Here is a 25,883-nt window from a genome sequence, read left to right on the forward strand (position 1 = left end):
CTCAGCCTCCCATGTAACTGGGACTACAGGTGTGCACCACCATGCCCAGCTAATTTTTTAATTTTTTGTAGAGAATGGGGGTGGGGGGATCTCACTATGTTGCCCAGGCTGGCCTCAAACTCTTGGTTTCAAGACCACCTCCTGCCTTGGCCTCCCAGAACATTGGGATTACAGGCGTGAGCCACTGTGCCTGGCTAATGGAGGCTCCTCTGAGCGAGTCACACAAGGTGATTCAGAGTACTTGTGCATCTCACTTTTTTCTTTTTTTTTAGATGGAGTCTTGCTGTGTCACCCAGGCTGGAGTGCAGTGGCGCGATCTTAGCTTACTGCAAGCTCTGCCTCCCAGGTTCACGCGATTCTCCTGCCTCAGCCTCCCGAGTAGCTGGGACTACAGGCATCCGCCACCACACCTGGCTAAGTTTTTTTGTATTTTCAGTAGAGACGGGGTTCCACCATGTTAGCCAGGATAGTCTCGATCTCCTGACCTCGTGATCCACCCGCCTTGGCCTCCCAAAGTGCTGGGATTACAGGCGTGAGCCACCGCGCCTGGCCCATCTCACTTTTTTCAAAAGTGTTCCCATCTGAGTTCAGGTGGACATCAGGTGCTGGCGTGTGGGCAGAGGCCCTCTCCCTGCCTCCCTTGGCCTGGCCACACCAAACCCTTTAGAAGGCTTTGACTTGGGAAAGCATAACCCACAGGACTCGGTTTCAGGGCTGGGTCTCCTGGATGCTCAATGTGAATGCTACTAACTGAACTCCCAGAGCAAATCCTGATTCTCAAGGGCAAAAATGGCCTGGCTGGTCCAGGAGCTGAGCCGTTGTGTGTGCTGTTAAGCCATCCTAAGAAAAGGCGGCTCAGAGCCCTGCATCAGGCTGAAGGCAGACAGGACCTGCTGGTCCCTGGCCGTGGTAGTCACCAAGTGCCACACATGGACAAGAGCATTTCAAGTCCCAGGACATAGGCTTGTCCTCTGATCTGGCCAGTGTGGCTGATAGGATTCATGTGACTACTTGCAACCTTACAAAAAGGGGCCCACCGGAAGTGTTTCCCTACAGGCCAACGAAAGGGGGGACCCTGGTTCTGCTGAGGTCCAATTCTGCCAGGACTATAGATGGGAGGATTGCATGAACCTGGGAGTTTGAGACCAGCCTGGACAACTTAGTAAGACTACATCTCTACAAAACCCCCCAAAATTAGCCAGGCATGGTGGTACACACCTGTAGTCTCAGCTACTTGGGAGGCTGAAGAGGGAGAATTGCTTGAGCCTGCTTAGGAGTTTGAAGCTGCAGTGAGCTATGATCACACCACTGCACTCCAGCCTGGGCAACACAATGAGATCCTATCTCTCAAAGTAGTAATAATACATAAAATAAAAGACACAGCTGAATTCACAAGGCAGGAATGTGCTCTAGGTGCCGCAGTTACCAGAAGCTAAGGAAGCAGAGGGTTTCGCTGCTGGTGCTGTGGTCACCGTGGAGGTGGGGGTGGAGTGAGAATGTTGGTCTTCATTTACACCTGAGCCCGCACAGGGGAGGGGGTTGGGGTCCTCTGTTGCTGAGTTAGAGCTGTGACTTAGTGGAAGAGGCAACCCAAGAAAGCCTACTGGGTCGTGGAGGCAACAAGAAGACTTGTCTATCTTCTGTGTACTCTGGATGGGGAAAATTTGGCCTGGGAAAAAAAAAAAAAACCAAAAAAAATCTAGCCAGGTGTGGTGGCTCACGCCTGTAATCCCAGCACTTTGGGAGGCTGAGGCGGGAGGATCACTTGAGACCAGGGGTTTGAGACAAGCTTGGGCAACATAGCGAGAGCCCTGTCTCTACAAAAAGTAAAAAATTAGCCAGTGTGTGGCATGTGCCTGCCTGTAGTTCAAGCTACTAGGGAGGCTGAGGCGGGAGGGTCGCCTGAGTCCCGGAGGTTGAGGCTGCAGTGAGCTATGATCGTGCCACTGCACTCCAGCCTGGGCAATTGAGCAACACCCTGGCTCAAAAAACAGAAACAAAATCTTGACCTCTACCTCCCATAGATTCAAGACTCAAATTGGCCCTACCTCTGTGACCACCAAATATTCGGTTGGCACTATAAATGATTTAGGCGCAAATCCTCAAATAAAGTAGCTATTCAAATCCAGCAGTGCACCAAAAAAGTAATAGGTCCTTACCATGCAGTTCTTCAGAAACTCTGTTTATGTAATTCAGCTCATTCACAGATTAGAAGATAATATAGTTTGATGAAATTCAACACCTGTGCATGATGAAAACTCTTGCTAAACTAGGAAAAGAAAGAAGCTTCCTGGCACATAGATCCTGGCTGCCGCATTCCCCAGAAAGCATTGTACTAGTGTGAGACATTAAAAGCCTCCCTTTATTTATTTTTATTTATTTTGAGACAGAGTTGCCCACTCCACTGAGTGCAGTGGCGTGATCTTGGCTCACTGCAACCTCTGCCTCCTGTGTTCAAGTGATTCTCCTGCCTCAGCCTTCTGAGTAGCTGAGACTACAGGCATGTGTCACCACGCCCAGCTAATTTTTGTTTTTGTTTGTTTGTTTGTTTTTGGTTTTGTTTTTGGTAGATGTGGGTTTTTGCCATGTTGGCCAGGCTGGTCTCAAACTCTTGGCCTCAAGTGATCCACCTGTCTCAGCCTCACAAAGTGCCGGGATTACAGGTGTGAGCCACCGTGCCTGGCCAGAAGCCTCCCTTTAAGGTCACGAATAGGGATTCGGAGGTAGTTGTTACAACTTTACCTGGCATTGCCTTTCAGATCCTAACCTGTGCAATATGTGGAATTAAAGGAATGAAAGGTAAATTGGAAAAATGTTTATGACAAAAGGCAGTGTTACCACAGCACAAACACACGCCACAGATTGGGAGGAGATATTCGCAAAGCATGAAATTGGTGACGGGCTGGTATCGGAAATACAGCAGAAAGAACTCCTATGCATCAAAATGAAAAAGACAGAACAATCGAATAGGAAAACGGGTCGAGGGCATGAATGGGCATTTCCCAGAATGGGGAAACAGAAATGGCTCAAAAACCTGTGAAAAGATGTCCAGCCTCATTAACAATGTGGAAAATGCAAATTTAAACCACAACAAGGCTGGGCTCACTCCTGTAATTCCAAGGAGGAGTGGATCATTTGAGGTCAGGAGTTCCAGACCAGCCTGGCCAATATAGTGAAACCCTGTCTCTACTAAAAACACAAAAATATTAGCCAGGCGTGGTGGCGGGCGCCCATAGTCCCAGTTACTCGGGAGGTTGAGGCAGGAGAATTGCTTGAACCCAGGAGGTAGAGGCCGCAGTGAGCCAAGATCACGCCACTGCACTCCAGCCTGGGTGACGGAGTAAGACTCTGTCTCAAAAAAATAAAAATAAGAAAAAAATAAACCACAACGAGATTCTGTTTCACACCCACCAGATTGGCAGAGCTGCTGAGGTTTTGGACGGCTGCCTCTCTGGGCCCTGGGGTCTGGAGGAGGAGGGGTGTTGGAGGAGTCAGGGGACCTGAGGTTGTCCCCAGCAACCCCATTAGGGAGGTTATTCCTTCCAGCTGGGGCTGGCCGGACAGCAGGGGATAGTGAGCTATGGCCAGCGAGGCAGTGCTGTCTGGGTCTTACCCCAGGCTCTGGGGTGGGTGGGGGTGATCCACTGGTGTCAGGACCCCCCTCCCAGAAAGCTAGATGTGTCTTTGGCTGCAGCGCCTGGGCCCAGCCTGCAGAACTGGGGGGCAGGAGAGAGGGAGAAAGGGGATGCGGGGTAACCAGGCCAGGCTGCCCTTCCCTTGTACTTGAACAGTCTCCTCCCCACAGAGAATCTTCGTCCCCAGCTACCCATCTGCCACCACCATATCCCTAAAGCTGGGAGAGGCTGAAATGAGGAGGTCTAGGCTCCCTTCCCGGCTCCTCCCATGCTCCAGCCCAGCTGTGAGCAGACAGCAGGCATCAGACACTGAGGCCAGCCTCTGGTTGTCCCCAGTTCCTTCAGTGGCTTTGCTTCTGGCCCGAACGTCCTCCCATCTGCTCCTTCGTGAGTCCAGCTGGGCTCCCAGAAGTCTGGGATAAGACCAGTGTGGACGCCAGCCCTGCCGACGGGGTAGGAGCTTTCCTCGTTGCTCCAGACCAGTGTCTGGGTGCCCATAAACAAGGCAGACAGGAGCCCCAATTTAGTAGCCTCACTCTGCCTGAACAGAAGGCCTTCTGTCCCCTTCTTGGAACCTGCACACAGATGGTGCCTCTCTGATCAAGGAGGATTGGTGTTTCTGGATTCGAGACCCTCTCTTACCTTTTTTTTTTTTTTTTTTTGAGACAGGGTCTCACTCTGTCGCCTAGGCTGGAGTGCAGTGGCGCAATTGGCTCACTGTAACCTACACCTTCCAGTTCAAGCGGTTCTCCTGCCTCAGCCTCCCGAATAGCTAGGAGTACAGGTGTGCACCACCACACTCAGCTGATTTTTGTATTTTTAGTAGAGACGGAGTTTTGCCATGTTGGCCAGGCTGGTCTCGAACTCCTGGCCTCAAGTGATCTGCCCGCCTTGGCCTCCCAAAGTGCTGGGATTACAGACATGAGCCACCATACCTGGCTTTTATTACTTTTTTTGTTGTTGTTTTGAGACAGAGTCTCTGTTGCCAAGGTTATAGTGCAGTGGGTTGATCTCTCGGCTTGCTACAACCTTTGCCTCCCTGGCTCAAGTGATTCTCGTGCCTCAGCCTCCCAAGTAGCTGGGATTACAGGTGCGTGCCACCACAACCAGGTAATTTTTGTATTATTGGTAGGGACAAGGTTTTGGCTTCCAGTGATCTGCCTGCTTTGGCCTCCCAAAGTGCTGGGATTACAGGCATAAGCCACTGCACCCGGCCAGACCCTCTCTTACCTTTTCTGGGCTTTGCCATCTCTCTCCCGTCCTTCACTGTGGGGACAGAACTACCTCTCAGGCATCTGGAAGGCAAGGGGGGTGCTTTGTAAAGCACTGTGTCCCCTGTGGAACTGAGGACTAATTCTTACTTTGGTGTAAATAACTGAGGGGGAAGTAAGGAGTTGCTGCCCCGGGAGGGTGAACTTGGTTTTAGCCCTGGGTTGGCCACCATTCAAATGTGTAACTGTAGCTATGAGCCACTTAACATCCAGATCTCCTTTCTAATCTGCACAAAGAAAGGGCTGAGGGAGATAATTCTAAGATCCTTCTTGTCTTTACAACTGTACGGGAGATTTGCTTTTTTGTTGTTTTTGTTTTGTTTTTTAGAGAGAAAGAGGGTTTTGCTCTGTTGCCCAGGCTGGAGTGCAGTGGCAATAATCATAGCTCACTTCTGCCTTGACCTCCTTAGCTCAAGCAATCCTCCCACCTTAGCCTCTCGAATGGCTACTACAGGTGCGCACCACCATGCATGGCTAAGTAAAAAAAATATTTTTTTTTAGAAATGGGGTCTCACTAGGTTGCCCAGCCTGGTCTCAAACTCCTGGGCTCAAGCAATCCTTCCGCCTCAGCTCCCAAAGCTCTGTGATTACAGGCGTAAGCTAGTGCACCTGGTGCGATTTGCTTTTTAATATAAGTGTACAAATTATAGCTGTGTTTTCTCAGCCATGCAGTCTAATCCCACATTCTCTAACCAGTTCAGGGGCCCAGGAGACAGCTTTGATCATTCTTGTCTTAAGGGCCAAACAACTGAGGTTCAGAGAGCCGAGAAACTTTCTCAGGGTCACACAGCGTGTTGGGGGCAGGGTCCAGAGAGATGACTAAGCCTTATGGTATTAGGCAACCACTGTAAAATCTTGCACAGAGGCCGTCATGGTGTTTGAATGTGTTTTAAAGAACTATTCAGGGCAGCGATACAAGAAAGTCTCCCTAAGAAAGAGCCAGATTGTGTCTGGGTGATCTCCCAGGCTGGAAAATCCAGGCAAGTGGAAGAAAAAATTCATCCTTGGTGAAGGTCCGTGCCTGGTAAGGGGAGGGGCCCTGTCGAGGGCTCCTCGGGTTACCATGGCAACCGCCTCCTGCCAGGAAAGGTGTGATCCTGAGTCTGACCCTGAGACTTAAGGAGTCTCCTTCACCCGCCTTGTGATTCTTCCCTTCCTGTCTCCTTCACCCATCCCATCTCCTAGGGTCCTGGAGTCCAGCCAGAAACTACTCCTGGCTAGAAGAGGTGGCAGGGGCAGCTGGCCAGCAGATGGTGGCCCCTGAGGGATAGATGTGGTGGGAAGGAGCAAGTCATGCTGCTCCTCTGTGGCTCAGAAGCACCCAAGCGCCTGGGCTGACATCACTGCCCTGGGGAAGCTGAGCCCAGGCTGCCAAATGCCACCAAGCAGGCAGCCTCCATGTGATCGCAGCATCCCTGAGAGATGTAGATGGCTCTCCTTCACCTGTTCCTCCCTTGGGTGCCTAGGAACCTGGGCAATGGGGCTCTGAGACCTGCACATCTGTATCGGTCCATTTTCACGCTGCTGATAAAGACATACCCAAGATTGGGCAATTTACAGAAAAAAAGAGAGGTTGAATGGACTTACAGCTCCACGTGGCTGGGGGAGCCTCTCAATCACGGCGAGGTGATTTGCTCCTCCTTGCCTTATGCCATGTTTGTGAGGCTTCCCCAGCCACGAGAGAGCTTGTGCAGGTTGCAGAGAAACTCCCCCTCATAGAACCATCAGATCTCGCGAGACTTACTCACTATCACGAGAACTACCCCATGATTCAATTAGCTCCCACCGGGTCCCTCCTACAATACCTGGGAATTCAAGGTGAGATTTGGGTGAGGACACAGCCAAACCATATCACTATCTTTTGCCCATCTTGAGTCCGGGAGATAGAAGATAGCTGGGCTGGAAGATGGGGTGGGGGTGCTCCAAGGCTTCACCCCTGCAGTCAGGGAAGCTTCCCTTCTCCCTGCTTTTTTTTTTTTTTTTTTTTTTTTTTTTTTGAGATGAGGTCTTACTCTGTCTCCCAGGCTGGTGTGCAGTGGCGCCATCATAGCTCACTGCAGCTTCGAACTCCTGGGCTCAAGCGATCCTCCCACCTCGGCCTCCCGAGTAGCTGGGACTACAGGCATGCACCTAGCTGGTTCTAAAAAACTGATAGAGACAATGTCTTGCTAAGTTGCTTAGGCTAGTCTTGAACTCCTGGGCTCAAGAGATTCTCCCACCTCTACCTTCCAAAGTACTGGGATTACAGGTGTGAGCCACTGCGCCCAGCCTGTCTTTAGTTTTTAAAACTCTGCTGCCATTTCTCTCTGAAAGCCCCAATGACCAGAGGACCTTGCCTTCGTCTTGCTGTATTTTCAGGAACCTCGTCTGTTCCTTGAGAGGTTATTGCCTCCTCCTGAGCCTTGATCAGTGGGTGCTATAGGAAGATGAGGCCTCACCTAGTCCCAAGGCTGTGGGTGCCCCTCTCAGCCCTCTGGGGTTCAGAGTGCCTGGCAGTGTCAGGCCGCTCCCCACCCCACCACAGCCTGGAGGCTCCCAGGCTGCCAGCTTTGTTTCATGACCCTTTGAACCTTGACCTTGGGCTTGGAGCACCATTACGACAAATTCTTTCCCAGTGATGAAGAGCAATGGCAGCGCCAACTCCCCGTGTCCAAATGGGTCAGGAACCATGGAGTTCGTCTCCCCCTGTACTTGGCGTCATCTTTCAGGCCCGGGCGGGGCCAGCTGCCAGCTTTGCGGGGCCCTGGAGTTATTTATGATTTCTTTCTGGATGAGGAAAAAAGGGTTAGAGCACTTGAAGCAATAACTTCGGATGAACAATGCGATCTTCAGAAATCCACCCAAGAGAAGCAATTGAATCGCTGAAACCGGCAAGATAAACATGTACAGCGATGTTCCCCTCTCCTGATATCCTCGCTCCCCCAGACAACTGCTGGAACTGATCACTTATTTCTGTTGTGATGAAATCTCTGTCAAGTCCTGAGGGACATTCCTGGAAGACTTGAAATCCCTCCACTGAGCAAATTGTAACCCGGCTGCCCTTCTCCAAGCATCCCCAGCTGTGGGGACCCCAATCTGTCCCCAATGGAGAACCAAGAAGTACTTAATCCTGAAAGATTCTCGTCCCTCCATACTCACACCGTTGATTCTGGGGATGTCTCCCATTCGTGGCTGGTCTGAAGGAAAGCTGGTCTATGGAACAGTGCTGCTGATAAATTAATATATTAATTTAATCAAACAGACCTGCCATGACCTGTTACACTTGCCTGTCCAGAAGAGGTGAACTAAACTCATCTCCAGGTCATCTGTCTGGCAGGTGACACAGGTACAGACATGGCCCCGGGAGGCATCAGGATCCAGGCACTAATGCTCATGCACCTTTTCGGGAGCTGTCCCGTATGTTACAGTTCTAACTCACTCACTCCCGAGGTTTCCAAGGTGGCTAAAGCAATCAGGAGCCACAGATTCTTTTTTTTTTTCCCCCCAGAGACAGGGTCTCGCTCTGTGGCCCAGGCTGGAGTGCAGTGGTGCCATCATAGCTTACTGCAACCACCAACTTCTGGGCTCAAGTGATCATCCCACTGCAGCCTCTCCAACAAAAGGAACCAAAATGAGCATTAGGAAGCTGCAGAAGGAGAGGCTGCCGGGCCCTGCTGGTGGTTCCCTGGCACTCTGTACAAGCTGCCGAGGGGACAGGTTTCCTGCTCTGTGCGTGTGCACTTTCTGAGATCCCACTCAGCCACTACCGAGTGGAGGCCACTGAACAGGGAGTGGAGTCAGGCACTGGGAACTGCAGTGTGCATGCTCTGGCAGAGCACAGCCCTCTCTGTGCCTCAGCCACCCATAGATCAGAGGCAGGGACCACCTGGACACTCTTTTAAAGCCCGTTCAACCTCATCATTCTGAGACAGTAACTACTGGAGCTAGAAGTCATGTCATCTGGGCGTCCAGTGTTCCCTCCTCTCTCCTCGGGAGAAGGAGCTGAGTTTTGCTTGCTGAGAGCAGATGGATCACATCACAGCAGCTTGTTCTCAAGCTTCCATGGTGAAACATGATCCCCCGTGAAGCATCCCAGGCCCTCTGGTCCAGGCAGGTCTATAGGATGAGCAGCCAGATGCCCTGGTTCCATTTCAGCTCATCTGCTCTCTCTCAGTGGCCCTCAGTTTTCCTCCACAATAAAATAGGGCAATAATCCCCTGGTCTATTGCCTGGTCCAGATCTTCACCTTCAGCCTGCAGGGAGTGCCCTTATCTTCAATCCCAGTTGTTTATCCGGGAGGATGTGCAGGAAGGAACAAGCTCTCTGTGTGCATGCTGAGTAGAGACCACCACTGCTACGTCCAGAAGTCCCCCAGGAGCATCATAAGCTGAAGATGGGGTCTGAAGGTCTCAGGGTACGCTCTTGAGTCAAGCCCACTCAACACCTGCCTGGGGCAGGTAGGGTAGCTCAGCCAGAGACAGTGACCTCGGGGACCCTCCCAGCCTCCTGATAGCAGAGGCTTTTATAGTCATATCATTTTGGAGAGAGACTCACTGAAGAACTGGCCAAGCGGAATGGTTCATGCCTGTAATCCCTACACTTTGGAAGGCCGAGGTGGGAGGATCGCTTGAGGCCAGGAGACAGGACCAGCCTGGGCAACACAGTGAGACTTCGTCTCTACAAAAAAAATTTTAAAAAATTAGCTGGGCATGGTGGTGCACACCTGTACTCCCAGCTACTCAGGAGGCAAAGGTGGGAGGAAGAGAACCAGGTAGACAGACAAGCACACACACACTCACACACAAACACACACACACACCCATGTTCTTGCATGTTTTTGCTCCAGCAGGTGGACATGTGGAGTGGTCTTCCTCTTGCTCCCCTGGGGAAGCAAGGCATGTCTTCACAAGGCAGCAGGAGAGAGAACATGTGCAGGGGAAACTGTCACTTTTTAAACCATCAGATCTCATGAGAATTCCTTCACTATCACAAAAACAGCACGGGGAGACCACCCCCATGATCCAGTCACCTCCCACCATGTCCCTTCCTTGATACATGGGGATTACAGTTCAAGATGAGATTTGGGTGGGGACACAGAGCTAAACCATATTACCCAATCTCAGGTATTTGGTTTTCATAATGCAAAATAAACTGAGACAGGTGGATATACAAAAAGTGATCCCATCTAGTGCACTAAATTCTGTCAGCCAGTTGTGTACAGGGTGTGTGGCATTTGGTGAGAAGGTGGGTCCCTAAGTCCCCTTGGGGTGATCAAGGAAGGCCTCCTGAAGGAGGTGGTGCTAGCTGACCAATGCAGTGAGGGAGAGTTGGGGGCCATTTCTAGATGAGAGTACAAGGCTGGTAAAGGCTTAGGAGAGCAAGAGGTGCACAGAGCAGGGCAAGTAGCCCACAGCAGCAGCACATAGGGTGACAAAGTTGGATTGGCATTTTAGGACAATTAAGAGAACACTTTGGCATGTTTATTACAAACCAATCATGCCTGTGTAACCAGCACCCACATTAACAAGGAACGTTCTCATGATCTTGAAAGCCCTCTTCTTGCCCTTTTGAATCGTGACTCTCCCCACAGGTAACCACTCACCTGAATTCCAACACCTTAGACTCTTCTGCTTGTTTCTAAACTTCAGATAAATGGAATCAGACAGTACTCATTTGAGTCTGTCCTCTTTCACCTGACATGATATTCTGTAAGACTTGTCCACGCTGTTGCGTGTGGTTTGCCTACTGTTATGACTGTGTTGCATTTCATTTTGTGAATATACAATTTATTTTATCCAGTTGGCCGTTAATAGGAATTTGGGTTGTTTCTAATTTGGGGTTATTCTGAGCACTGCTGCCATGAACATTCTTGTGCATGCCTTTCGGTGAACATATTTATTTATTCTATGAATGAATTTTGTGCATGTCTTGTCTCTCATCTGGAGGTGGCTCCCAACCCTCCCTCACACCTGCATTGGTCAGCTGTCTCCTACTTAAGCACCACCTCCTCCAGGAAGCCTTCCTTGACCACTCCAAGGGAACGTAGGCACCCACCTTCTTGCCAATTGCCATGCACCCTGTGCCCAACTGGCTTATAGCACTTAGCCCTCTGAATGGGATAACTTTTCGTATAACCATCTGTCTCAGTCTATTTTGTACTACTAGAACAAAATATTGGACACTGGGTAATTTATATGGAACAGAAGTTTATTTCCTCACAGGTCTGGGGGCTGGGAAGTCTAAGATCAAAATCAGGCATCTGGTGAGGCTTCCTCACCGTGCTTGGGAACAGCTTCTCCTGCAGCCCCCAGCAACTATTTCCCATTTCCACTAAGTCTAGAAAAAGCAGAAAGGGGCTTCAACCGGGGTAACAGGGACTTAAGAGAGAGATCAGGAAGACATTTGATGCTGAAGTTTATTATATCCTGGCTGGTGTTATCATGGGAAGGGAGGAGATATCCGGGAATGGAGTTGTTTGGTCATAGAGTGGGCTTGTATTCAGCCTTATTAGAGACTGCCAAAGTGTTTTTAAAAGTGGTTGTAGGCCGGGCGCGGTGGCTCAAGCCTGTAATCCCAGCACTTTGGGAGGCCGAGACGGGTGGATCACGAGGTCAGGAGATCGAGACCATCCTGGCTAACACGGTGAAACCCCGTCTCTACTAAAAAAATACAAAAAACTAGCTGGGCGAGGTGGCGGGCGCCTGTAGTCCCAGCTACTCGGGAGGCTGAGGCAGGAGAATGGCGTGAACCCGGGAGGCAGAGCTTGTAGTGAGCCGAGATCTGGCCACTGCACTCCAGCCTGGGCGACAGAGCGAGACTCCATCTCAAAAAAAAAGAAAAATAAAAAAAAAATAAAAAAAAACTGGTTGTACCATTGATACTCCCACCTGCAGTGTATGAGAGTTCCAGTTACTCTACATCCCCTCTAATACTTGTTTAAAAATAAAATAAGAGTAACTGTTAGTCTTCTTAATATCAGCCATTCTAGTGGGTATGTGGGAGTATCACACTGTGGTTTAATTTAAATTTCCCTGATATGGCAAATGAACTTGACCCCCTCTTCATATGATCATTGGCCATTTGGAGCTCTCATTTTGTGCATATACATATTCTAAGAATCCTCTTCCAGTTGGTGATATACTTCTTCATCCATTCTCTTAATGGTGAAATTCTTTTTTTTTTTTTTTTTGAGACAGAGTTTCGCTCTTGTTGCCCAGACTGGAGTACAATGGCATGGTCTCGGCTCACCACAACCTCCGCCTCCTAGGTTCCAGCCATTCTCCTGCCTCAGCCTCCTGAGTTGTTGGGATTACGGGCACACACCACCACACCCCGCTAATTTTGTATTTTTAGTAGAGACGGGGTTTCACCATGTTGGCCAGGCTGGTCTCAAACTCCTGACCTCAAGTGATCCACCCACCTTGGCCTCCCAAAGTGCTTGGATTACAGGCGTGAGCCACTGCACCCAGCCTGAGAGATTCTTAATTTTAATGTGGTCTACTTTATCAATTTTTAAAAATGGGAGCACTTTTTGCATCCTGCTTAAGAACTCCATTCTGAGGTCATACAGGTAGTCACCTATGTTTTGTTCTAAATGTTGTATTGTTTTATCCTTTACATTTAGATCTACAACCCAATTGACTTTCTTATGTGGTGTGGATTAGGGGTCAAATTCTTTTCTTTTTCTTTTCCATTTGGATATCCAGTTGACCAGGACAATTTATTGATAAGTCTATCCTTTCTCTTCTGTACTGCATTTGTACCTTTTTCATAAGCCCAGTGATTGTGTAAATGCAGATCTATTTGCCTTACTTTGCACCAATAATTCAGTGTCTTATGTAGTATAGTTCTGTAACAAGGTCTCAATTCTGGTAGTATAAATCTTTCGTTTTTGTTCTTCTTCAAGACAGCCTTGACTAGTCTTGGACATTTGTATTTTCATATACATTTTGGAATCAATCTGACAATTTGCACCAAAGAAAAAAAAGCCTACTGGGATTTTGAATGGGATTGCATTGACTCTGTAGATCAACTGAGAAGAAGATATATGTATATATATATAAATTTATTTTCAAAAACAACAATTGTGGACGGGTGCAGTGGCTCACACCTGTGATCCCAGCACTTTGAGAGGCTGAAGCGGGCTGATCACTTTAGGTCAGGAGTTCGAGACCAGCCTAACCAACATGGTGAAACCCTGTCTCTACTAAAAATACAAAAAATTAGCCAGGCGTGATGGTGGGTGGCTGTAATCTCAGCTACTCGTGAGGCTGAGGCACTAGAGGTGCTTGAACCCAGGAGGCAGAGGTTGCAGTGAGCTGAGACGGCACCACTGCACTCCAGCCTGGGTGACAGAGCGAGACTCTGCCTCAAAGAAAAAAAAAAAGACTATTGCAGCGACATCAATGATTAATCAGCCACACTCCCCCTACTGTTAGGGAAAAAACCTTCTATACAGTTGAGTTACAAAGGAAAATCAAGACAATGTATCAGGCACCTACAGCCAGAAAATGCTCTGTTGTTTCCAAAGGTGTAAACCTGGTATGTTTGATGTTCCAGCGTAACACACCAACCCAGTGGTATAGACACTGACATGTTCAATATACTAGTGTAACACAGCAGCTGCAATTTTTACTGGGATGGAGAGAATTAACATCTTTATAATATTGAGTCTTCCAATCCATGAACATAGTATATCTTTCCATTTATTTCGTTCTTATTTAACTTCTCTCAGTGATGTTTTATAGTTTTCGGTAGATTTAGTCCTATGTAATTTCAATTTTATGATGCTTTTGTACATGGTATCATTTAATTTCATTTTCTGTTTGCTTGTTGTATGTAGGAATATGGTTGAATTTTATAAGCTGTCTTTATATTCCAGCCACTTTGCTAAACTAACTTAATAATTCTGTAATAGTAGTTTTTCATTAGATCTTGCTGAGGGAAAGATGCTTTGGCCTGTGGTCCAGCCATGGTGCAAGATGCATCAACCTTGAATAAGGGTTGGATGTGGAGGCAGAGAGGGAGAAAGACAGACTCTGCCAGCCAAGTCAGCAGAACCCCCAGGGTTATAGACAGACTTTGTCCACGCCCATCATGGTCCAGGCACTTGCTTTCATATCATATTGAGAATTGGTGCCCCAGAGAAGAATCTTGTGAATCTTATGATTTGTGAGTGTGTGGCATGGCCCTTGATGCCAGCTTTCTAAGAGCCAGGTGGGGCACAAGTGCTGAGGTAAGTTCCCACTCAGTATCCACAGTTTGACTTCATTCTTTTTGTTGTTGTTGTTGTTGTTGAGGCAGAGTCTCTCTCTGTCACCCGGGCTGGAGTACAGTGGCATGATCTCGGCTCACTACAACCTCTGCCTCCCGGGTTCAAGCAATTCTCCTGCCTCAGCCTCCTGAGTGAATAGCTGGGACTACAGGCGTGTGCCACCACACCTGGCTAATTTTTTGTATTTTTAAAAGAAACGGGGTTTCATCGTGTTAGCCAGGATGGTCTCAATCTCCTTACGTCGTGATCCGCCCTCCTCAGCTTCCCAAAGTGCTGGAATTATAGGTGTGAGCCACCGAGCCCGGCTTCCGACTTCATTCTTACTTAAGTTAGAAAGTGACCAAAACGTTTAGAGACTTTCTTCCTTTGACCCCTCTCCTACATGGCAGTCCAGCCTTTACGCTGACACCCTGATGCTACCCTGCTGGCTCACCTCTCAATGGGATTTTGATAATGGGGATCCAGCCACTCTCCTTGGGGACAGCTACAGTAGGCCATAATGCCCTCCTATTTGCCATGATATCTTTTTAGCTGGAGCAGAACTGTGTTTTCTTTCTTTTCTTTTTCTTCCTTTCTTTTTTTTCTTTTTTTTTGAGATAGTGTTTCGCTCTTGTTGTCCAGGCTGGAGTGCAATGGTGCGATCTCGGCTCACTGCAACCTCTGCCTCCTGGGTTCAAGCGATTCTCCTGCCTCAGCCTCCCGAGTATTTTTAGTAGACAGGGTTTCACCATGTTGGTCAGGCTGGTCTCGAACTCCTGACCTCAGATGATCTGCCCGCCTTGGCCTCCCAAAGTGCTGGGATGGAAGGCATGAGCCACCGTGCCCAGCCGGAACTGCGTTTTTAAGGATGAACTGCGAAACAGAGGGGGAGGTAGGGAATAGGACTGTCCAGAGGAAGGAACTGTGTGTGCAAAGGTTGGAGACTGGGGAATGCTCGGGGCATGGCCTGGCTGGAGGAGGCGTGGCCTGGCTGGAGGAGGCGTGGCCTGGCTGGAGGAGGTGTGGTCTGGCTGGAGGGGGTGTTGTCTGGCTGGAGGAGGCGTGGCCTTGCTGGAGGCGATGTGGCCTGGTTGGAGGGGACATAGTCTAATTGGGAGAGTGTGGCCTGCGGGAGGGGCATGACCTGGCTGGAGTCGGCATGGCCTGGCTGGAGAGAGCATGGCTTGGCTGAAAAGGGAGTGATCTGGCTGGAGGAGGTGTGGCCTCGTTAGAGGGGATGTAGCCTAGTTGGGGCAGTGGCCTGGAGGGAGCATGGCCTATCTGGAGGAGGTGTGGTCTGGCTAGAGGAGGAGTGGCCTTGCTGGAGGGAATGGGCCTGGTTGGAGGGGCCAAGGCCTAGCTGGGAGGGTGTGGCCTGGTGGGATGGGGTGTGGCCTCACTGTGGTACTGGCCTGGCTGGCAGGTGTGATGGTGAGAGACCAGGGCAGACAGGGGCGCTAAGCTTAGCCATGCCAAGGACTTTTTCCTCAGGCCAGTGGGGGCTGTTCTGTGTTGCTAGCAGAGGGTGAGGTGACCAAAGTCTGACCAGTAGAGGAAGGTTCTTAGTGACCTCCAGAAGCCCCATGGGGGAAGAGGGAGACCAGAAAGAATGTGTGTCCCGAGACAGACCTCTTGAGTGGAGTGGGAAGACCCTGTGCATAGTAGCATGGAAAGGTGCCTGATGTATTTGTGTTAGGCTCAGCCTGGCTGTTTTCTGTCTTCTGTCACATTGGGGAAACTGAGTCCACTGTGAACTTCCTTATTCCTGTGGTCCCCTATGAGCACTCATGGCCAACCTAACTGGCCTGTTCCCAACCTCATCCCCATAGCAACTGACCCCAGTGACCTCCTTGGAGTTTTCTTCCCCTAACGGGGTCCAGGAGTCTTGGCTGGAGTCAAAGTTCTCTGGATGGATTTTTCTTTTTTTCTGAGATGGAGTTTTGCTCTTGTTGCCCAGGCTAGAGTGCAATGGCGTGATCTCAGCTCACTGCAACCTCCGCCTCTCAGATTCAAGTGATTCTCCTGCCTCAGCCTCCCAAGTAGCTGGGATTACAGGCGCCCACCACCACACCCAGCTAATTTTTGTATTTTTAGTAGAGATGGGGTTTCACTATGTTGGCCAGGTTGGTCTCGAACTCCCAACCTCAGGTGATCCGCCCTCCTCAGACTCCTGAAGTGCTGGGATTATAGGTGTGAGCCCCCGGGCCCAGCCTTCTGGGTAGATTTTTAGGATCTCCTCCAACTGGGCCCTGGTTGGGGTGGCCTACTGGTGACACCCACCCTGCACATGCCCTCTGCCTGCAGACCACTCTCTGAGACCTCTCACAGAGGGAGCCGGGACTCTGGGGACAGGACCATCCATGTGCCTTGCCTCCCACTGGCGTCTTGTGGCCCAAGTAGACTCCGGCTGCCTCTTTACATTTCCCTGCAATAACCAACTCCTGCCCTATCTGCAAATCCCCTCTCAGGGCCCAGGCCTTGGGAATCCAGCCTCGTTTGGAAGGCGGGTCCTGCATTCTGGGAGCAGAGCCATCAACAGGAGCAATGCTGACCAAAGGCAGATGGCAGGTGGATTTGGCAACTGTCTCCTGCAGTGGGTGGGCAGATTTCGGAAGTAAGAGGCCGAGGAGAAGGTCACCAGTGGCAAGAGTGAAGAGTCCCGGAGCTTGAGGCCTCTGGAGCTGATCCAGTGTAAACCCCTTTTATAGATGGGAAAACTGAGGTGTGGAGAGAGAGAGGGTGTCTCAAGCCACACAGTGAGTTCCTGGCTGACTTAGAACCAGGTCTCTATAGTTCTCTTTACAATGAACACACCACACAATCAACTCTCTCTCTCTCTCTTTTGAGACAGCATCTCAAAAGGACACTCCAGCCCAGGCTGGAGTGCAGTGGCGCAATCACAACTCACTGCAGCCTTCACCTCCCAGGCTCAAGCAATCCTCCCACCTCATTCTCCTGAGTAGCTAGGATTACAGGCACACGCCACCACATCCAGCCAATTTTTTTTTTCTGTTTACAATTTTTTTTTTATTATTATTATACTTTAAGTTCTAGGGTACATGTGCATAACGTGCAGGTTTGTTACATATGTATACTTGTGCCATGTTGGTGTGCTGCACCCATCAACTCTTCAGCACCCATCAACTCGTCATTTACATCAGGTATAACTCCCAATGCAATCCCTCCCCATCCCCATGATAGGCCCCGGTGTGTGATGTTCCCCTTCCCGAGCCCAAGTGATCTCATTGTTCAATTCCCACCTATGAGTGAGAACATGCGGTGTTTGGTTTTCTGTTCTTGCGATAGTTTGCTGAGAATGATGGTTTCCAGCTGCATCCATGTCCCTACAAAGGACACAAACTCATCCTTTTTTATGGCTGCATAGTATTCCATGGTGTATATGTGCCACATTTTCTTAATCCAGTCTGTCACTGATGGACATTTGGGTTGATTCCAAGTCTTTGCTATTGTGAATAGTGCCGCAATAAACATACGTGTGCATGTGTCTTTATAGCAGCATGATTTATAATCCTTTGGGTATATACCCAGTAATGGGATGGCTGGGTCATATGGTACTTCTAGTTCTAGATCCTTGAGGAATTGCCATACTGTTTTCCATAATGGTTGAACTAGTTTACAATCCCACCAACAGTGTAAAAGTGTTCCTATTTCTCCACATCCTCTCCAGCACCTTCCAGCCAATTTTTAAATTTTTTCTAGAGATGGGATCCTGCTGTGTTGCCCAGACTGGTCTCGAACTCCTAGGCCCAAGCTATCCTCCCACCTTGACCTCCTCAAGTGCTGGGATGACACGCATGAGCCACCCCACCTGGCCTGCTCTCTCTCTATGTCTCTGTCTGTCTCTTTCTCTTTTTTTTCTTTTTTTCTCTTTTTGAGATGGAGTCTTGCTCTGTCACCAGGCTGGAGTGCAGTGGCGCAATCTCGGCTCACTGCAACCTCTGCCTCCCAGGTTCAAGCGGTTCTCCTGCCTCAGCCTCCCGAGTAGCTGAAATTACAGGCGCCCACCACCACGTCCAGCTGATTTTCTTTTTGTATTTTTAGTAGAGACGGGGTTTCACCATGTTGGCCAGGCTGGTCTTGATCTCTTAACCTCGTGATCCGCCCGCCTCAGCCTCCTAAAGTGCTGGGATTACAGACGTGAGCCACTGCGTCCAGCCTGTCTCTTTCACACACATGTGCTTGTGCATCCACAAACACACAATGGTTTGCCTGGTACGTTGACACTTCCAACATACACCTATTGGCAAAGGTTTGCCCCGCATGGGTCCTAGACACTGGGAAAGGCACTGTGGCCCCAGGTGCTCCAGGGCCAGTGTGTTCTCGAAGGGGCAGGACACGTGGGACTCTTCATAATCCCAGAAGGTTAGAGACCACATAGTAGGGTAGTTCGGGCAGGGCCTCCTCCAGTCAGAGCCAGGAGGGGACAGGATCAGCATCCCCCTCAGCATTTCCATGTTTCCAGCACTCCAGTGAATAATCAGAGAAAGTTAAACAAACATGCTTTAATTGCCTGTCAATGACAGACGCCAAGGGAATGAAAATCCCGTCCGGTTCTGGAGCGCCTGCCTGGGATGGGGGTGGTGTGGCGAGTCAGAGCTGGCGGGGCCTCCTGGGCCTCACCACAGCTGGGGAGCTGGACCCACCCCACAACCCTCATGTCCACCGTTGGCCAAGCTGCTCCTCACCTGCCAAGCAGGGTGCCCAGTGCCAGAGAAAACTGGGCCCAGGCCCAACACAATTTCCAGAAATAGGTATTTGCGAGAGCCGGGCCTCTCCCTCCATCCACTGACCTTCCCCCCTGCAGGGGGAGGGACCTGCAGGTCCTAATTGTTGCCTCAGGCCCTGGAAACGCTCTGCTCAAGGCCCCTAAAAGCCTCCAGATTGTGCAGTTTGCCCGGAGTTCCTGGACAGACCAGGGCTGTCATTTGTAACTTCCCCATGTCCACCTCCTCCTCCTCTTCCCTCAGGCCCCAAGGGTGGAGTGGTGTCTTCCTGTGTGGCTGGAGAGGTGCTTTTCCCTCACCTCCCCTTCCATCCCCTCCCTTCCCCTCCCCTCCCCTCCCTTCCCCTCCCCTCTTCTCCCTTCCCCTCCCGTCTCTGACAGGGTCTTGCTCTTGCCCAGACTGTTGTGCAGTGGCACCAACATGGTTCACTGCAGCCTCAACCTTCTGGACTCAGGTGATCCTCCTGCCTCAGCCTCCTAAGTAGCTGGGACTACAGGGACATGCCACAATCCCTGCTAATTTTTGTATTTTTTTGTAGAGAAGGGGTTTCACCATGTTGCCCAGGCTGCTCTCGGCCTCCTGGACTCAAGCGATCCTCCCGCCTCAGCCTCCCAAGTAGCTGAGACTACAGGCACGCACCACCATGCCTGGCTAATTTTTGTATTTTTTTGTACAGACAGGGTCTCACTATGTTAACCAGACTGATCTCGAACTCCTGGGCTCAAGTCATCCACCCATCTCAACCTCCCAAAGTACGAGAATTCCAGGCATGAGCCACCACACTCATCCTTCTTTTCTTTTTAAAATATGTTATTTTGGTTTAAGACTAGATGCTGTGGCTCATGCCTGTCATCTCAGCTCTTTGGGAGGCTGAGCTGGGTGGATCACTTGAGGTCAGGAGTTTGAGACCAGCCTGGTCAACATGGCAAAACCCTGTCTCTACTAAAAATACAAAAATTAGCCAGGCATGGTGGCACATGACTGTAGTCCCAGCTACTTGGGAGGCTGAGGCAGGAGAATCGCTTGAACCCAGGAGGCAAAGGTTTCAGTGAGACAAGATTGCACCACTGCACTCCAGCCCAGGTAATAGAGCAAGACTCTGTCTCAAAAGAAAATTACTTTATGTTAGATTCAGGGGATTACATGTGCTTGTTTGTTACATGCATAATAGTAGGGATTGGACCTCTAGTGTACCCATCACCCAAATGTTTTTGGTTTTTTGTTTTCGAGACAGAGTTTTGCTCTGTTGGCCAAGCTGGAGTGCAATGGCTCAATCTTGGCTCACCGCAACCTCTGCCTCCCGGATTCAAGCGATCCTCATGCCTCAACCTCCTGAGTAGTTGGGATTTTAGGCATCTGCCACCACGCCTGGCTAATATTTGTATTTTTAGTAGAGACGGGGTTTCACCATGTTGGTCAGGCTGATCTTGAACTCCTGACCTCAGGTGATCCTCTCACCTCGGCCTCCCAAAGTGCTGAGATTACAGGCGTGAGCCACCGTGCCCGGCCTCATTACCCAAATGTTGAGCACTGTACCAGATAGATAACTTTTCAATCCTCATACCCCATCTTTATGTCCATGTATACCCCTTGTTCAGCTCCTACTTATAAGTGAGAACATGCAGTATTTGATCTTCTGCTTCTGAGTTTGTTCACTCAGAATGACAACATCCAGTTGCATCCATGTTGCTGCAAAGGACATGATTTCATTCCTTTTCATGGTTGTGTAATATTCCATGGTGTATATGTACCTTGTTTTCTTTATCCAATCCACCACTGATGGACACTTAGGTTCCATCTTGCTTTTTCTAAGTGATCCTGGTCAGCCCACAGGACACAGCTACTAGAGAGGGGTCATGGATCTCTGCTTTCAAGTAGACAACCCCTGAAGGCAGGTATTTGGGTCTGTGCAGCCCTGCCCCTCTCCTCACCAGTATTAGAGTGTTGACACAGTGTCATCCAGTCACAGGAACATCCGCAGAGCCTTCGGGTGGATGAGAGATGATTAGAGGTAGAGGAGAGGAGGTGGACAGATGGGGAGTAGGGTGAATGTATAGGAGGGTAGATGGGGGTGTTTAGGGTGGGGGTAGCATGAGGTGTAGGATGGGTGGCTGGGTGGGTGGGTAGATAGGTGAACAAATGGAACCCTGTTCATTTTGATCTCTGCCTTTCCCATTAAGGGCTTCTTTTAGCACTGCAGGAATCATTGGTTGTGTAAGTTTAAGAGGAAGGCATTAGGCTGGGCGCGGTGGCTCTCACCTGTAATCCCAGCACTTTGGGAGGCTGAGGTGGGTGGATCCCTTGAGGTCGGAAGTTCGAGAGCAGCCTGGCCAACATGGTAAAACCCCGTCTCTATTAAAAATACAAAACTAACCGGGTGTGGTGGTGCATGCCTGTAGTCCCAGCTACCCGAGAGGCTGAGGCAGGAGAATCACTCGAACCTGGGAGGTGGAGGATGCAGTGAGCAAGTTTGCGTCACTGTACTCCAGCCTGGGTGACAGAGTGAGACTCTGTTTAAAAAAAAAAAAAAAAAAGCAGGCACTGAAAGCACCCTGGACACCAGGGCCTTGTTGAGTGGGGACTTCATGGAGGCTGGTCTTTTAGGGACTCCGCCATTTCATCAGGGACATCCCCAAATGTCAGTGTCAGTGGATCTTTCCTCTCGGTGGGTCCCTGTTTCCAGGGAGGACTCCCTCCCCTGCCCCATCTGGGACATCTTGAGCCCCAGGAGAGCCAGTGGCTCCCAGTTTCCATCCCTACCTTGGGTTTGCAAGGCTGGCTGGCGCACCTGGCTGCATGCAGCTTGCAAAATAGTATTTGCATTGTTCATCTGCCAGGAGGTCCCTCCGCCTTTCCCTTTGCTTTGTGGTTTTTATACCTTTTTTATTTCTTGTTTTTTTTTTTTTTTTGTTTGCTTTTTGTTTTTTGTTTTTTTGAGACTGAGTCTCGCTGTGTTGCTCAGACTGGAGTGCAGTGGCACGGTCTCGGCTCACTGCAAGCTCCGCCTCCCGGGTTCACACCATTCTCCTGCCTCAGCCTCCCGATTAGCTGGGACTACAGGCGCCCGCCACCTTGCCCAGCTAATTTTTTGTATTTTTTAGTAGAGACGGGGTTTCACCATGTTAGCCAGGATGGTCTTGATCTCCTGACCTTGCCTGTCTCGGCCTCCCAAAGTGCTGGGATTACAGGCGTAAGCCACCACGCCCGGCCTACCTTTTTATTTCTTCATCAGCCCTTTCCTGAGAGAAAACAGAAGGGAACCTGTGTTCAATCCACCATGTTTAACCAGAAAGCCACATCCCTTTATCATGTGTCTTTGGTGAAGTCCTGTCTGGTCCCAGAGTCAGAAAACTGTATATATTCTTCTAGTTGTTTGAATGTTCAGTGTTTATACCTCAGTCTTTAGTCTGTTTTATGCATCAGAGGTACTGACAAGGCTTTATGGAGGAGAAAGAGTTCTATTCCTTAACAAATGCTTATAAATCACTGACTTGGGCCAGCCAGGAGTAGAAGGGAGGGAAGCAGGGAGAGGGGCCCCCTGCTAGGCCACGTGTCGCTGGGGAGCAGAGAGTAGGGTGTTGCCCCCTCTTGACCCGAGACTGAGCACCCTGAGGGTACAGCCTCGACCACCTATTACCAGGGTCCTAAGACTCCCCCGACCACCCGTGGTTTCTCCCCAAACATCTGTTGCAGAGGAATCGCCTTTTTTTCTTTAAGGACGGGGAACATTTCAAGGTGGTTTGCATTCGGTAACAAAGACAGGGATATGTCCAAGAACAAGGGGGAGGCTGACAGTGTTGGGGGGCCGTGGACTGTACGCATGAGCTGCAGCTCTCACCACTCCCAAGCAGCACCATGGTCAGCCGCAGCGCGCCGAGTGGGAGCTATCCAGTTACCCAAATACCTCTTAGGCGTCTGTTTAACAAGGGATGCGGATCGTGCAGGGTCAGGCTTTGAACTGAGCTGAGGAAAGAGAGACTTTAGGCATCCCCTGACTTCTAGAGCAATAAAAGCTCTTTAGAACAGCTTTGAACCGTCTATTTCGTCATTAAAGAGCTCCAGGTCTCGGGCCTCCGGGGAGACAGACATTAAAAGATAATTACAGCCCAGAGAGATGTGTGCTTGGGCGGGGTCAGCAACAGTAGGCTCCTAATTGGCCTTCCGGGCTCCAGTCCCTCCCACTTCCACCCACTGCACGCTCTGCTGCCAGAGCGAGCATCTGCAAATGCAAATCTGACCTTGAATTTCACCCGCCTAAGACCCTCCAGTGACCTACGGACACTGCCACAGCCCTTCCCAGGCCCCTGGTGTTAGAGCTCCTTGACCTTTCCAGCCTTGGCGGCCCCCAAATGTGTTCCCAGTTGGCCAACCTGCCCTGTTCTCACTCTCCTCTCGCCTCGGAAAATGCACTCTTTCAGAATGCATTTCTTTTTCTTTTAGAATGCATTTGCTCTTCTCTCTGCTGAACCTGGCCAGTTATTGTGCATTCCTCAGGTCTCATCTTTGATGCCACTGCCTCTAGGACGTCCTCCTTGATTGCCCTCCCCCCCCGCCCCACCGACTGGACTGGCTTTGGCATCCCTTTCCCAGTCTGTGTCTATTAGCCCAACTCTGGTTCTCAAAGTCAGGGGCCCACCTCAATATCTGTTCATCAATTGTCAGATATTTTTTGAGTCCCTGCTTTGTGCCAGGCACTGAGATTCGTGGGTGAACAAAATAGAAAAAGACCCCTGCCTTCATGGTGCTCACCAGCTCACAGCATCACCTTGTCTGAATAAACAGACAGTACAGTGTACTGTGCGTGCTCAGAAGGGAGGCTCAGTGGTCCAGCAGGCTGCATGGAGGAGGGGTCTCTGAGGGTGAGGCTTTGAAGGATGAATAGGAGTTTTCCAGGCCAAATGACTGGAGATGTTTCTGCTTGCCCGCCTGCCCAGAGGCTATCCTGGTGACTGGGCTGCTCTCTTCCTAGGGTCTACAGTCTGCTTTCATATTAGTTCCTCTTCTCTTTCAGAATGCATGAACTGCACCCGGCTCAGTGACATGAGTGAGCGACTGACCACACTGGAGGCCAAGGTCAGTCGGGCTGGGGAGTCTGGGCCTGGGGAGCTGCCTGGGGACCTGGGGTGGTGGGGAGAGGAGTCGGGCAATCACTGGGTGTGGCTGTGGAATTCCCAGCCCCAGGTTTCCCAGCAGGCTTGGACAGCCAGTCCCAGGTACTGTGTACCGTTCAGGCCTTGGTGGCTCTGCGTGGCCTTCTTGGGCCGGGAGGTCCCAGGCAGCAGGCTGGTTGTGGGCAGGGCAGAATGGTGCTGAGCTCCCGGAACCTGGGGGCTGGGAGATTGGACACCCAGAGGACAGTGGAAAGAGCAGGGAGCCTCTGTCCCTCCAGGGCCACTCTTCCCACCTCCAGAATGGGGCTGGGCACAGAGGAACCGATGGGAAAAGACTGTGGAGGAGGAACTGCTGGGAAGTGACCAGCTTTCAGCCCAGTCTATAGGAAGAGGACTCCCTCAGTGGAGTCAGCCCAGAGGCAGAAGGAATCCCTAAAGGCCAAGTAATTTACCTGGCAGTGACCCCAGGCAGCACTGGGCAGGGAGAGAGGCAGGGAAGGGTATGCCCAGTACAGATGTGTTCATGGGCAGGTGACCTGTGGGAGCACCTGGGCTCCATCTCACACTCCCTCTGGGAGGCGGTGGTTTTGCGCACACTTCAGGGCCCGCCCACTTTAGGGCGATGAAGCCAGACATCTCTCCTGCCCCTCACCGGGTGACACTTCCCCGAGGGTACTTCCTGTCTCAGTTAGCTTGTGCAAGGTCCTGTGGCTGAAGAAAGCCCTTGGCAGAGTTGCAGATGGCCACAGGCCGAAGCCAAAGCCAGGTGGGGCTGAGGGGTGTGCATGGGGCGTCAACAGTGTCTGCCCGGATGGGGACAAGCCCCGTTCTCACCCAGAGGGCTTGGTAAGCAGGCTCTGGTATTTAGCCAGAGAGGCTTGGCCTCGGGGAGGACAGGTCTGGAGGGATGAGGCAGCCTCCAAATATCTACAAAGCCTCTTGGGACAGCAGGGTCTGCTACATTTCGTGGCCCCCCAGGGGAGAGCCAGCACCAGGAGGCTGGAATCACCTGAGCCAGAGGCAGAGCTCTCTCCGGAGCAGAACTGCGGCGACCGGAGCACTTGGCATTGCCCAGAGAGAGTGTGTGAGCAGGGCCACGTGGCAGGGAGGCGGGGTGAGGACCAGGGACCTGAGAGTGTGGGGCTGGAGCCCCAGGCAGCAAGAGCCCCTAGAAGACAGCAGGGCCAGGGTCAGCCGTGCCTCCACCCGGAAGAGCACACATACACACACATGCATACCCACACCATACATGTGCACACACATGCACACACATAGACACCCGTGCACACACATCAGTGTGTATGTGGAGACACACATACATATATACACATACAGACACACACATTTGCACATGTGCACACAGACACACGAATACATGCAAAACCAGGGACACACATATATAATACCCATGGTCACATGCACAGATACTCAGGCATACGTGCACACACAGCATGCATGCACATGGTCACACATACATATACACACGCATGCACACACATGATACAGATGTGCACACATTAACACACACAGCCCTTGACAACTCCACATTACCCTTGGCCCTGACTTCTGCCCTGGGGGTTGCAGGTGAGCATGGCTTGGAGTCAGACATGTGTGGGACCGCCATCCGCCAGCTGGGTGACTCTCTCACAGCCCCCCAGCCCGTCATCTGTAGAATGGATCAAAGCATCAGCCCGGGAGGGCTGTCGAGAGTCTCCAGGGAGATGGCAGTGGGAACTGGCTTTGGAAATGGTCTAATGCTGACCGGGAGTCAGGGATTAGTGCTGTCACCTACGTCAGCCACGTTACTGTTCCCGCCTTACAGATACAGACACGGGTGTGTGGGAGACATCTGTGCAAAGCAATGACGGGGGACCCCAAGGCATGCATTC

The 25,883-nt window shown here is 50.7% G+C and overlaps 1 protein-coding gene across 8 annotated transcripts in view; it reads left to right on the forward strand.

Moving 5' to 3' along the window:
* Positions 1 to 25,883, forward strand: part of COL26A1 (collagen type XXVI alpha 1 chain) — a 200,673-nt gene that overhangs the window by 152,048 nt on the left and 22,742 nt on the right. For all 8 annotated transcript variants that reach the window (XM_045389614.2, XM_045389617.2, XM_045389618.2 and 5 more), the window contains one exon: positions 23,895 to 23,956. In XM_045389614.2, the coding sequence (XP_045245549.2) occupies positions 23,895 to 23,956 (62 nt within the window). The remainder of the gene's footprint in view (positions 1 to 23,894; positions 23,957 to 25,883) is intronic.

The sequence above is a fragment of the Macaca fascicularis genome, chromosome 3 (assembly GCF_037993035.2).
Source record: "Macaca fascicularis isolate 582-1 chromosome 3, T2T-MFA8v1.1".
NCBI classification, from domain to species: domain Eukaryota; kingdom Metazoa; phylum Chordata; class Mammalia; order Primates; family Cercopithecidae; genus Macaca; species Macaca fascicularis.